Source organism: Capsella rubella, unplaced genomic scaffold (genome assembly GCF_000375325.1).
Source record: "Capsella rubella cultivar Monte Gargano unplaced genomic scaffold, Caprub1_0 scaffold_5, whole genome shotgun sequence".
Taxonomy (NCBI): domain Eukaryota; kingdom Viridiplantae; phylum Streptophyta; class Magnoliopsida; order Brassicales; family Brassicaceae; genus Capsella; species Capsella rubella.
Window position 1 is genome coordinate 9,686,046 of NW_006238919.1, and position 13,358 is coordinate 9,699,403.

General features: G+C 34.6%; 3 protein-coding genes across 3 annotated transcripts in view; 1 reads left to right on the forward strand and 2 right to left on the reverse strand.

Annotated features, from left to right (window-relative positions):
• Positions 1–17: 17 nt before the first annotated feature.
• Positions 18–3,133, reverse strand: LOC17886459 (purple acid phosphatase 21). Its single transcript, XM_006292865.2, has 6 exons — positions 2,975–3,133; positions 2,455–2,746; positions 1,177–1,571; positions 806–979; positions 369–457; positions 18–274 (listed from the first exon to the last, which is right to left on the reverse strand). The coding sequence occupies exons 1-6, from the start codon at positions 3,131–3,133 to the stop codon at positions 82–84; spliced, it is 1,302 nt and encodes a 433-aa protein (XP_006292927.1). The 3' UTR covers positions 18–81.
• A 652-nt stretch (positions 3,134–3,785) lies between these two features.
• LOC17887448 (purple acid phosphatase 22) lies at positions 3,786–6,190 on the reverse strand. The gene is made up of 6 exons (XM_006291102.2): positions 5,942–6,190; positions 5,364–5,655; positions 4,693–5,087; positions 4,416–4,589; positions 4,213–4,301; positions 3,786–4,017 (listed from the first exon to the last, which is right to left on the reverse strand). Exons 1-6 carry the CDS (start codon positions 6,089–6,091, stop codon positions 3,810–3,812), a joined length of 1,308 nt encoding a protein of 435 aa, XP_006291164.1. The 5' UTR covers positions 6,092–6,190; the 3' UTR covers positions 3,786–3,809.
• Positions 6,191–8,819: 2,629 nt separating this feature from the next.
• LOC17886179 (beta-galactosidase 2) overlaps positions 8,820–13,358 on the forward strand; it is a 5,692-nt gene continuing 1,153 nt past the window's right edge. The window contains exons 1-16 of the mRNA XM_023782448.1: positions 8,820–9,008; positions 9,235–9,330; positions 9,419–9,531; positions 9,630–9,696; positions 9,791–9,883; positions 9,976–10,119; positions 10,777–10,865; positions 10,971–11,076; positions 11,164–11,248; positions 11,332–11,450; positions 11,539–11,700; positions 12,129–12,304; positions 12,416–12,525; positions 12,616–12,725; positions 12,937–13,047; positions 13,162–13,272. Coding sequence (XP_023638216.1) covers positions 8,835–9,008; positions 9,235–9,330; positions 9,419–9,531; positions 9,630–9,696; positions 9,791–9,883; positions 9,976–10,119; positions 10,777–10,865; positions 10,971–11,076; positions 11,164–11,248; positions 11,332–11,450; positions 11,539–11,700; positions 12,129–12,304; positions 12,416–12,525; positions 12,616–12,725; positions 12,937–13,047; positions 13,162–13,272 — 1,866 coding nt within the window. The 5' untranslated portion in view covers positions 8,820–8,834. The remainder of the gene's footprint in view (positions 9,009–9,234; positions 9,331–9,418; positions 9,532–9,629; positions 9,697–9,790; positions 9,884–9,975; positions 10,120–10,776; positions 10,866–10,970; positions 11,077–11,163; positions 11,249–11,331; positions 11,451–11,538; positions 11,701–12,128; positions 12,305–12,415; positions 12,526–12,615; positions 12,726–12,936; positions 13,048–13,161; positions 13,273–13,358) is intronic.

The following is a 13,358-nucleotide window of genomic DNA, read 5'->3' on the forward strand; positions in this document are numbered from 1 at the left end:
GAACCGAAAAAAGAACAAAAAAAAAAGAAAAAGGAGAAAGAGATGTTTTAATATGGTATGTGTGATTTATAGATCGCACCTCTAAAACGATTTTGATCGACAGTGTGATGAAGCTCGAGGACTTTGGAAAGATAATTCATCAGCAATAACTGACATCTCGTCGTTGTTTCTATGCCACGACCAATGTGCTCGTTCGTGGTCTATGATCTTTAATCTCCCATGTCCAAAACTCGATTCACGGAATGCTGACAGAGGTGACTGAGGCTTATGGAACCTGTTTAATTAACCCACAAAATTTTACAATCAAAACAAAATGACTGATTAGGGTAAAACTTAGATTAGTAGTAAAATTATGGGAGGTGACATACCGTAAAGCAAGGCCTTCTAGGTTCCCTCCATCACCAATGGTTATGTACATTGGTCCACATGGATCGGCCTTCTTCTTGTATATCGGCTTCTGCATGCATCGTTCCATAATATTTGCAATTAATCAAGTAAAAAAGTCATTTATATATTATAAAACTTCTAATTTAAATAATGACTATATATATATATATTATTTTTTCTTTGATGAATGGTAACAATACGAAGTCTATTTATTTTGAGAAACAGGCATATATGCATATAAGTATGACAATTTACATGATTCGTAATATAGTAAACCACTATATTAATCATTTTATATAATCAAATATTCATTGCGTAAAAATATATTTAAGTTTTAGAAAAAGAATAATGGACAAGATTCACTTCATTTTAAGCCGTTGAATTAAAGAAAGGTTAATGAAGATGGGGAAGTACTTACGAAACGTTCATATGTATGAACGTGGCCGGCAAAAACGACATCTACTTGAGCACGATAGAGCAAACTCTCCAGGGCCTTTCTCATTTTCTCTCCAGAACCATAATGCGCCTTGTTTGTGCTGTACCATGGCGTGTGCATCACCACCACCAACCACGGTGTCTTTTTCCGGTCAACCTAGCTCCCCTCACACACGAGTAAATATAATACTTTTCAAGGTTTGTTTTACTTTTATAACATAATGATCACAGGTCAAATCCAGACTAGCTAGTCTTCTGGTAGTTTCTGATGGGTAAATTTCGCAATGACCTACTTTGATGTTACAAATAAAATAGTTGCAAATAAGTTAATTTATATCCCAACTAACTAGTTACCTTTTTTAAATCGGCATGGAGCCAATGATACTGATCAGAGTTGGAGTCAAAGGGGGTGTAAGAACCAAGCATAACCGTGTGGACGCCGGCTACATCAAAAGAATAGTAAAGATTGGATTTAGAGTGGCTCTCGGCGTGAGGCATTAGCCATCGCGCATTGTATGCCTTGAAGCTTATGTGTTCCTCTATCGGGAAAGACTCGATCTCGTGGTTTCCTTCAGTGACCATCCATGGGCGGGTGCTAGCCAGTGTCTCTAAAAGGCGGCCAAAGGAGTCCCAAAGTGGCTGGTGGGTGTCTGCGTAGGATAGGTCACCGGGAAGTAGGAAAACGTCGAAGTCCCGTTTCCTCATTTGATCTAATGTTCTTATCGTCCAATCGGTTTGGCCTAGGTCACCTTCAATAAACAGTTTTCCGTAAGTCCATAATAAGCCATTAGTGTTCAATTTCGGAATCACATTAATGTAATTGATTATATGATCGTTTAGAGAAAATTCTCAACTCATCCACACTACTAATATTTGAGTTAAAACCAATGCACGGACAATCAACAATATATTTATATAAAAAAAAAAAAAAGATGAGACGTAAGCTTCAGATTTTGGCGTATACTTAAAAACAATCAAACTCCAACGGGAAAGTTGTGAACATGTAACTTCCAGCACGGTTTGCATGATATTGCATATAAAGATTTTAGTCCAATTTTAAATCTTTTAATAAGCATGAAGTTTCAAATATTTCGTTATAGGTACAAATATTCTTATATATGGTCCGTCTCTAACAATTCATCATATGAGCTCATTCAAATGTGATTATAACATTTTCTGATTAAGATATCGGTCTGATCCCACCGATCATATGACTATGTATTATGTACCAATTGATCGATGAATGTCTAAATCCTTCTTTTTTTTTCTTTTCAAAAATCTAAAAAGAAATAGATGATTGACTAGTTTAGCCCGTCACAGACATGGTTAGACAGAGTATAACGGATCATTTTATAGAATCACACATAAAATGAGAAAATACTAATCTTCTTATAATATATTCGGGCTAACCCACTCCCTACCAAACAATTTTGAATTGAAAAGCCATGATTCGTCTAACTTTTCTTATTGATATTTCTATATCCATACATTTAAATTCATAGGAAGTTAGACCTTCTACGTTCCAAAGGGACATCCTATTTCCCTGTCTTAGAAAATCTTGACTCCCATAAAGATGCATAATGACAAAGCACTGAGAAAAGGAAGAGAGGACAGTTAAAGAAAGGACTATACCAGCTACCGCGAATTCGATCGGGAATTTGGATGGGGGAGTTTTGAAAGAGAATTCGTCACCGTGGCCTCCGCAACGGTAATAGTATTTGGTGTTTGGTTGAAGAGGACCAATCTTGACATGGTGGATCTTGCCAGAACTGTAGAAGAAGAATCTGTAAGAAGTAGATTCTCCGGCAGTTTTTTTGTCGTACTTTTTTGGATGTTTACCGTACTCCACCATCGATGCCACATGCTTGTCTTCCGTTATGTATGTTACTCTCATGTGGTCTTGACCCGCCAATGATACGTGCACCTATTCATGTATATAATATACGATCACTGTTAGCCTGTTTAAATTAATAAAGTAACTTTTTTTTTTCTGTCAACAAGAGAAACTAAATTTAGTGGTTAATGTTATGTCCTTTTATGGATACAAGAAATAGATATCACCGGCAATGCATTGGCAACAGAACCGGTACGTTTCAAATGTTTCGCAAGTCGAAAATGCAATGAAGACTAGGGCATTGAGAAATTGATGAACCTGTTGAGGATGGAATTTAGGACTCCCGTGAGAGACAATGAAGAGGGGACGAGGCGGCTGGCGTGTGAAGTTCGAATCATAGTTAGCTTGACATACCAACGGAGAGAAGGAAAAGAGAGTAAAGCTGATTAAGAGAGCAAATATTTTCATCTTTTTCATTTTGAAAGAGTAGATGTTGATGGAGATGAAAGGAGAAGAAGATGTGACCGATTGATCAAATATTGAAGAGATCGATGGATGTTTCATGTTTGTTTATACAACTCAAGTCACACAGTTTGTTTGTTGTTTATGTTTTTTTTTTAGTTTTTATTTTCTTTTAAATAACTTGTAGCTTTATACATCTTCCTACCGTTTATAAGAAAACAAATTAAATAAAGATTAGAAAGTTACTGAAAATTTTGAATAGTACAAAGAAGAAAAAGAAGACGATATATATCGTACGGCTGGTTTGGAACCATCCAACATAATGCATTGTACGATATATTAGACTTTGTCAGTTCTTTAATTTGTATGTTTTGAGTAGACTATTCTCAATGTTGAGAAATCCATTTGTGTGTACTAGAACGTTCTTATTGATTTGAATATGAAAGTGTGTATTAGACAAACATTCATTAATCCTATTTACGACTAAACCATGTCTAAACCAAAAGCACACAGTCCTTGAAGAGAAACACTCAATACATCCTTAAATGCAAAAAAATAGTTTCCGAAATAGTAAAATTTGTGATAAAAACGAATATCAGTAGTTCCTTTTTCTTTCTTTTTTCTTAATCTACCAGCGATCCAATGAACAGAAGAAGTCTATAATTTATTTTTTTTTGGTATATATGGTGATTTAGAGCTCATCATTGGTAGGACTTGAAGGCCAACATGACGATAGAGTGCTAAGACTCTCAAGCCAGACTTCATCAGCAAGAAGTGAGTTCGAGTCATTGTTTCTATGCCACGACCAATGTGCTCGTTTCCCGTCCATAACCTTCAATCTACCATGTCCAAAACTCGGTTCTCGAAATACCGATAACGGTGAAGGAGGCTTCTTAAACCTATAAATCAAATATACATTAAAAGAAGAAACTAAGTGCAAACCTATAAATCAAATATACATTAAAAGAAGAAACTGTAAATGCAGTATTGAATTTACCGATTTCATTTAAATGATCAAAACTATTAAAACAAAAACCTTTGGATTGGCCAGAAAGTATGAAACTGTATTATAGTAGATTTATAATGAAACTTACGATAAAGCAAGGCCTTCTCGGTTGCCTCCATCACCGATGGTAATGTATATGGGGCCACATGGGTCGGCCTTGTTGTTATATACACGTTTCTGCATTAATCACATTTCGACATATGAAGTCTTAAATAGTACAACAATTTAATGAATTAATGAAGTCTTAAATAGAAAACAAAATAAAGAGATTAACGAAGATTGAAGACTTACGAAACGTTCGTAGGCATGAACATGGCCAGAAAAGACTACGTCAACTCGAGCACCAAAGAGCAAAGACTCCATAGCTTCCCTCATGCTCTCTCCTTCACCTTTATGTGCCTCGTTCGTATTGTACCACGGGGCGTGCAGCAATACCACCACCCACGGCGTCGTTTTACGGTCAACCTTTTAACAACAAAAAGATAATCCCAATTGTCAAGAATTGTTGATAGAAATTTTGAGCTGTTACGTAACATTAATTTATAATTATGGGTTATTACAAAATAACCTTTGCTAGATCTGCCTTGAGCCATTGGTACTGATCAGACTCACAGTCAAAGTCGGTGTAAGAACCGAGCATAACCGTGTGTACACCGGCTACGTCAAAAGAGTAGTAGAGGTTGGAGTCAGAGAGGCTCTCGGTGTGAGGCATGAGCCACCGGGCATTGTATGACTTGAAGGTTGTATGTTCAATGATTGGGAAGAATTCAATCTCGTGGTTTCCTTCAGTAACCATCCAAGGACGATGGCTAGCGAGTGGCTCCACCAGGCGACCAAATGAGTCCCAAAGTGGCTGGTGAGTGTCAGCGTAGGAGAGGTCACCAGGAAGTAGAAAGACATCGTAGTCTTGACTCTTTATCTGAGCTAGTGTTGCTGCTGTCCATTCGGTTTGGCCTAGGTCGCCTTCAAAAACAAATCTTTCATTAAGACAGCATGAAAATTTGGTCTTTAACCGGTTGGAAATTGTACATATAGAAGAGGGTTGTCTGAGCATAATTAATAGAATCCAACCCAACTATGTCGTGGATTGAGTGTGTGCGTTAGGTTTAACTCAGCTATATCATAATCTATGGATGAAACTCAACCAACTTATATTGCTTTATGTATACGGTAACTAAAGTTCCTAAAGTCTACTGTTCACAAAAAGGAGGTTTTAAACTAAGAAAAGAGTCTTTCTACCTACGATGGCGAACTCGACAGGAAAGGTTGAAGGAGGAGTCTTAAAAGAAAATTCAGGACCGTTGCAACCACAACGGTAGTAGTAAGTGGTGTTGGGTTGGAGAGGTCCGATTTTGACGTGGTGGATTGTGCCGGATTTGTAGAAGAAGTATTTGTAAGAAGTGCATTCTCCGGTGGCTTTTCCGTCGTACTTTCCTGGTTGTTTACCGTATTCCACCACAGACTCCACATGCTTGTCTTCTGTTATGAATGTTACTCTCATGTGGTCCTTACCCGCCAATGATACGTGCACCTTTATCAAATATGATATATATGTAGATTAGTAAAAATAAATAAGCGATGACAGAATCAACCAAAAAAAGGGTTTATGTCATTATATTTAAGTAACATAGATAGATTTTAAGAACATATATATAATCAAGGAGAGAAAAAGAATCCATATCACTCAGTGAATACAAATACATACTGTACATATCACATTCCATAACAAACGAAATATGAAAAATATTAGGATTTAAGAATACAGGGAATTTAATTGAAAGAAAGAAATATAGAAAAAGAGAGTTAAATCAAAGAACCTGTTGCGGATCGGATTTGGAGCGGTCATGAGGGACGAAGACGATGGGGCGAGGTGGCTCGCGGATAAGTTCCGGCACATCAGCTTGAGATACAAACGGACAAAGGAACAAGAGAGTAAAACTAAGAAAGAGACCAAGAAGAAGTTTCATCTTAATGTTTTGGAAAAAAAGGTATAGTTGGTGAAGAAGAACGGATTAATATTGAAGAGATCGTTGGACGTTTTCAGGTGTGTTTATACTTTATACATATCGTTAGCCATAGCGTCAAGTTACTCCATTTCCTTTTTATTTATAATCCATAAAATATCTTATATACTTTTTTGTGAGTTTTGCTTGCAGCTTTCTTTATCTTTTCTAGCTTGTCTTTTTTTAACGAAGAACAATTATAAGTCAATGCTTGAATTATTCTTTTACTTCTAAGGTTTTCGTAACCTTAAAGAAGTATAGTACTGGACCCAAGAAGATAAATAAAGATGAGATGCTCTTTATACATGAAGATTTAAATATCGTGTCGTCCATGGATTCGTTTTATGTATGAAATATTTATGGATAGTGAAAATTATATATTCTGTAGCAATAATATCGCTGAGACAGTAATTAGCAGACATAATTAATTGGACTAATTTTGCAGAATAGAGAAGGTATCAACTACTATATAAGATTCCAAGTAAAGTAACTTTGCGTAGAAGATATAACATGAAACATATAAGTATATAACTATTAATTACAGAGTGTTAAGATTAGATAAGGATTATGAAATTCAAGGAAAACGTTGAGTAATACAAAAAGGAAAAAAAGGGTCCATTTGTAAAACGTACGTCGGTCAGTGAGTGAACCAGAGAGAGAGCAAGAAGAAGCCTCAGATACCTCAAACGAATCGTGTGGTATGATATGGTACCATCCTTCATAAGTCGTTGTCCTATGAGACTTTACTATACTGTCTTTTGTTGGTCGACATTAAATCTTAGCGTGGTGGAATTCGTGTTTCAACTCGCCACGCCACATAAGCTAGCTGATTATATTTGTTCATTATTTTTCATGAAATCACTCTAGGCAAAAAGAAAAAACAAATAATATCTTAATAATTTTTCATATGTTTCGTAATCAACGGCGAGAATATATAAATCCACAATGGATGGAGGCACGTGTCTAACGATGAACAAATGAGGAAGAAGAGAAAGAGTAAAACAAGTAATCCGATCATGAGACGTCAACGTGCGAATATGTAGAACATATCAACATATTACATATATGGATCATGTCATCATCTCTGGCCACGTTGCTTATATGGTCCTAACGAATATGCTTTATGGATCCTTTCTTCCTAATTACAGTACATATACAAAATTATATGACTAAATATGATTTATATGTGCTACGTCCTTTAGATAAGCCGTGTACGGACGCTCACCTTTATTTTTGGATACTGAAATCGAAATTAGCATATACCACAGTTTCACTCCACATATCCTTTTTCTTTTTTTTGGGACATCACACATATTACAAAGACATCAAGTTTCGAAGTTTCGAAGCATTAGAGACATCAAGTTTAGAGTTTAGACGCAACAAATATAATGACTAATAATGGGCTTGACTGGTGACATTTGTTTCATATCATCTGTGTTAGGCTATCTGTTAGTTTATTGGCCCATTAAACTCATCAGCCCAAAAACTAAATAACTACAAGCCTTAAGAGGAGATGTGTTTAAGTTAGTTAAGTTAAGCCCTTCCAAACGGTTTATATGTTTGGAAAGACGAATAAGTTTATCACTATTTAGTAATTATATATAACCATCAAAAGTTTGGTTGACTGATTTGAGTCTGATACAGCTATTTCATAATGACCAGATTGTCGGCATATCTTAGCCAAATAATACAGTGTAAAACTTACTTTTAGGTTTTGCTTCAATATATCAACAACAGTCACCACAAAAACTCTTTAGGTATTTAAAGACTCAATATTTACATATTTCGACGTTAATAAACCATAAATTATTAAAGCTGATATATAGGTAGAATCGTCTGAGCATACCAAACCAAACTTAATCGTTAAAACCAATCAAAACATATAAAGTAATTTAAAATTAGAAAGAAAAATATCACTTTTTTCTACAGGTTTTGACATGAATTAAAATGAATTTTCCTAGAACATATAGGTTTCCACCATCTACCTTGCAAGTACTTTGTAAACTTCAATATGTTTACCTACTTAGAACATACGGACCACACAACTTGCATTCATCAGTACCCCAATTTTTCAAAGTATTTTTCTGACTCGAATGGTTTTTACAACAACAACAACAACAACAACAAAAAATGTTCATACACATAAATGGTGTCTTTTCATAAGGTGATTGTAAATATATTTTGTTTAAGGTGTCGTCGAAATTTTCTCTTTAAAGTCTGGAATAGAGATTGATAGGTGATGTCGCCGCACCATATTCGTAAATCACATGTCTTTAAAGATATCTAATAGTGGAGTTCACCACTTTAGCTTAAATGATTACATTTTATATACATATACATAAATAATTTAATTAAACAGGTGAATATAAACAAACAGATTAATAGGTTTGTCCAAAGAAAAAAGAAAAGAAAAGATCATCCGCTCAAAAGATATATATGAAATATGAAAAATCCTGAAATTGGTAGGGCATAAAGGTTTTAATGTCATCCGTTCAAAAAGCAGAGAGATCGGGTCCCCATTCTAAGTTTCCTCAATTTCATATGCATTCACTAACCTATCTATATATGTGCAGAGTGGCATATGTCAGCCTCTCTACATATATTCTAGATCCTCTTCTCTCATTCATTCCAATCACAGAGCTGATATTTTCAGCAAAAAATATTCTTTACCAGTTTCTATAAAGAAACAAAAAGAAAGCATTGAGAAATGGGTTTGCATTTTAGGGAAAAAGCATGGATTCTTCTGGCAATTCTGTGTTTTTCATCATTGGTTTACTCAACTGAAGCAGTGGTCACTTATGATCAGAAATCTTTAATCATCAATGGACAGAGAAGGATCCTTCTCTCTGGCTCTATTCACTATCCAAGAAGCACTCCTGAGGTACATAATCTTTAATTATTAACTAATCACATAAACACAGTTACTTTTCGTATCTTTGTTAGGTACATGCAAACTTTTTTGGTTATCAGTAACATTTCTTCTAGAATATCTGAATGATTGCTTTGATTTTTTTAACATAAGCTTTTGTTTTTGTAATCTGCTTAATTATAGTCTTGCATAGAATTAAGTATAAAGTAAAAACTTGTGAATGTTATGTTCTATGCAGATGTGGCCTGATCTTTTACGGAAGGCCAAAGAAGGAGGTTTGGATGTTATACAAACTTATGTTTTCTGGAATGGACATGAACCTTCTCCTGGAAATGTAAATTTCAGGAATTAAACAATTGTCTTATAACTTGAGTCCTAAGTCATACAAAATCTAAATCTTCTATATTTTGTGTTTGCTTCAGTATTACTTTGAGGATAGATTTGACCTGGTTAAGTTCACAAAGCTGGTGCACCAAGCTGGTCTATATCTTGATCTAAGAATTGGTCCATACGTTTGTGCTGAGTGGAATTTTGGGTAAATATAATAATGAACAAAAGTTATGTATTCTAAAATACTATTTTCTTTCTAATATATGACACTATAAATTTGTAAATGATTTATGATTTTTTCAGGGGATTTCCGGTTTGGCTCAAATATGTCCCTGGTATAGTTTTCAGAACAGACAATGGACCTTTCAAGGTATATATATAATTGTACAAATAATAAATTCCCATGTCTACGTTTTCAGTTTCTAATTTTTACAATTGTAACTTGATGTGATAAAACTGAAAAGATTGCAATGCAAAAATTCACAAAGAAGATTGTGGATATGATGAAAGCAGAAAAGCTGTTTCAGACTCAAGGAGGTCCCATCATTCTCTCACAGGTTTGTGTCTTTCTTTGCCTAGTTGTTTTGAATTTGATAGTTTGATACAAAAACCATAAATGGTGTGTGAATGTAAAAAAACAAATGGACAGATAGAGAATGAGTATGGACCAATGCAATGGGAGATGGGAGCACCAGGAAAGGCATACTCAAAATGGACAGCTGAAATGGCATTGGGATTGTCCACTGGTGTCCCATGGATTATGTGCAAGCAAGAGGATGCTCCTTACCCCATTGTATATTTCTTATTTTACCCCCTTGATTACGATGTTCCATTTTGGTTTTGGTTAATATATATTGGCTGGCTTTAGATAGCGTCCTAATTTAATTTAGTGATAAAATTTAATTTTGTATGGTTGAGTTTGGTAGAGTTTCTAATTTAGTTTGCATTTGTGCTTTTCGGTAACCTATTAATTTTGATTCCATTAATTTAGGTTTAATTATCAGTTTAATTTTTAGTTGGGGGTTAGACTTATATCCTTATCCGGATAGAATCATACATACATTATTAGTAGACATAACTTTTCTTCTGTCGGCAATTAGATATTCTTTGAGCGAAAGAAGATATTTGTAAGAAGAGTATATATTATTTTATTTTTATTTTGTCATTTTTGTGTGTTTATAATCTGAAGATCATTACTTCTTTCCTTGGTGGGTTAAACTTTTGAATTTTTCTTTGTAAGTTGTCTTATCCCTTGTATAGTTTACAATGAAGTATCATTTTCCCCGTTGATTTGCTTGTCTTTGATGTCTTTTTCAATTTATATAGCATGTGGCCACCGGCCAAAAAACAAAAAGAATCTATGGGGACAATTTTTTCTTCAACTTGTTAATAACTTTCAAAGTTTTTACCATATTTATTCTACGTGGGAGTAAAAATTCATATGTAACAGATAGACACATGCAATGGATTTTATTGTGAGGGTTTCAAACCAAACTCAGACAAAAAGCCGAAGTTGTGGACAGAGAACTGGACTGGTTGGTATGTCACGTACATAGCTATTCTAACTTTTTTTTGGTTTATTTTATATATTAATCTTTCATATTATAGAGAGTAATATATGTATGTGTGTGATGATTTTATCAGGTTCACGGAATTTGGAGGTCCGATACCAAACAGACCAGTCGAAGACATTGCGTTCTCCGTAGCTCGTTTCATACATAACGGTGGTTCTCTAATGAATTATTATATGGTAAATTTAATCATTTCTATTAAATAGAAAAAATAGGATACAATTAATTTGTGGTTTTAAGAGTGAAATAAGAGAATGCTGTCACAGTATTATGGAGGGACCAACTTTGATAGAACAGCTGGTGTTTTCATTGCCACAAGCTATGACTATGATGCTCCTATTGATGAATATGGTAACCAATTCTGCTCACCTGTCTATTCGATTTTATTCACTATTCTCTCTAAACGTTTTTTGTTCTTATTTGTGTATGAATAGGATTACCAAGAGAACCCAAGTATAGTCACTTGAAAGAGTTGCATAAGGTCATTAAGATGTGCGAACCTACATTGGTCTCTGTTGATCCCACCATCACATCGCTTGGAAATAAACAAGAAGTAAGTATGCGAATTAACGAAATGAAATGCATGTAATGTTGAAGATAAGAATTCATACATAGTTTTTGTTTTTTGTTTTTGTTTTTAGGCTCATGTGTTCAAGTCCAGGACTTCTTGTGCTGCATTTCTCTCAAACTACGACACGATTCATCCAGCAAGAGTTATATTTAGAGGGTTTCCGTATGATTTGCCTCCTTGGTCTATTAGTATTTTACCAGACTGCAAAACCGAGTATCACAACACTGCAAAGGTTAGTAACTTAAGACCTTATATTATGTTACATTGTTTAGGACAACCGTTTAACATGAGAAACTGGTGCATTAATCAAATAGCAGAATATATATGGTATCAATTCAAACAAAAAATTAACAAAAAGAAAATGTGATATTTGTCGAAGCTCCTTTTCAAAAAAGGAAAAAAACTTAGCTACTTAGACCATCCTCAATGCAAAGGATCTTAGGGGTTTTTTCACCCTAAGATTTGCAAAGAAGGTATATTATATAAGGTACCCTCTTTGCAAATCTTAGGGTGAAAAACCCCCTAAGATCCTTTGCATTGAGGATGCCCTTAGATAGTTTTTAATAAATGACTTGTAAATAGTTTAAGACGATTTTTACGTTATTGATCTTGACCTATATATATGTGTTCTTGATTCCACATGTACATAACGTCATATAGATTCGTGTACCAAGCATACTTATGAAGATGGTTCCTACTAGCACGAGATTTTCGTGGAAATCGTACAAAGAGGGAATCCCTTCTTCAAATGAGGTTGGTACGTTTGCTAAAGATGGTCTTGTGGAACAAATAAGCATGACCAGAGATAAAACAGATTATTTCTGGTATCTTACAGAGTGAGTAAATTTTATTTTCTTAACTCTTTGAGTTGTGATATCTCTCATTAATCTATAGCTGATTTACTGATCACAGATGATAATTTTTTTTTTTTTTGCAATTATACTTAGCATTACAATTAGTCCTGATGAGAAGTTCGTGAAGACGGGTGATGATCCTCTTCTTACGATTTGTTCAGCTGGACATGCTCTTCATGTATTCGTTAATGGCCAGCTTTCAGGTAAAATTAGATTATTAAACTTAAGGGACAATCTCTCGTTCTGTTAAAAATAAAAATAAAAAGCTTAAGACATTCATTTTCTTGGTTTAGGAACTTCTTATGGAGCATTGAGCAACTCGAAACTCACATTTAGTCAAAAGATTAAATTGCGTGTAGGCATCAACAAACTTGCTCTGCTAAGTACTGCAGTTGGTCTTCCGGTTAGTTTCCATCTTGTTTATGTTAAAATATCCCACATTGGAAATGAAAGATGGATCTAGCATCATAAATATAATGATCCATTCATAATTAGTTTTATTTGGGAGATTTATGATTCTTTAAAAGCTTCTCTTTAATTGATTATTCAGATCTTTCGTAATAATTTGATTTGTTACGTTATGAGTTTAGTAATCTCTCCATCATTTTTTCCAGAACGCTGGAGTGCATTATGAGACTTGGAATACAGGTGTTCTAGGACCAGCCACATTGAACGGAGTTAACTCTGGAACATGGGACATGTCTAAATGGAAGTGGTCCTATAAGGTCCTCTTGAACAATAGTTTGATGCATTCACCGTTACAGCTAGCTGAATCTTTGATAACAATGACAACAATAACAAAATTAATGTGTTTCCCTTTTTTGTATAATTTTAACTAGATTGGTACTAGAGGTGAAGCTTTGAGCCTTCATACCCTAACCGGGAGTTCTTCAGTGGAATGGATTGAAGGATCCTTCATGGCCAATAAGCAACCCTTGACCTGGTATAAGGTACGAAATATTCTCTCAGTTTCTTAGAGATATATATATATATATATATATATATATATATAGTATTAATTTAAATTAACTACTAT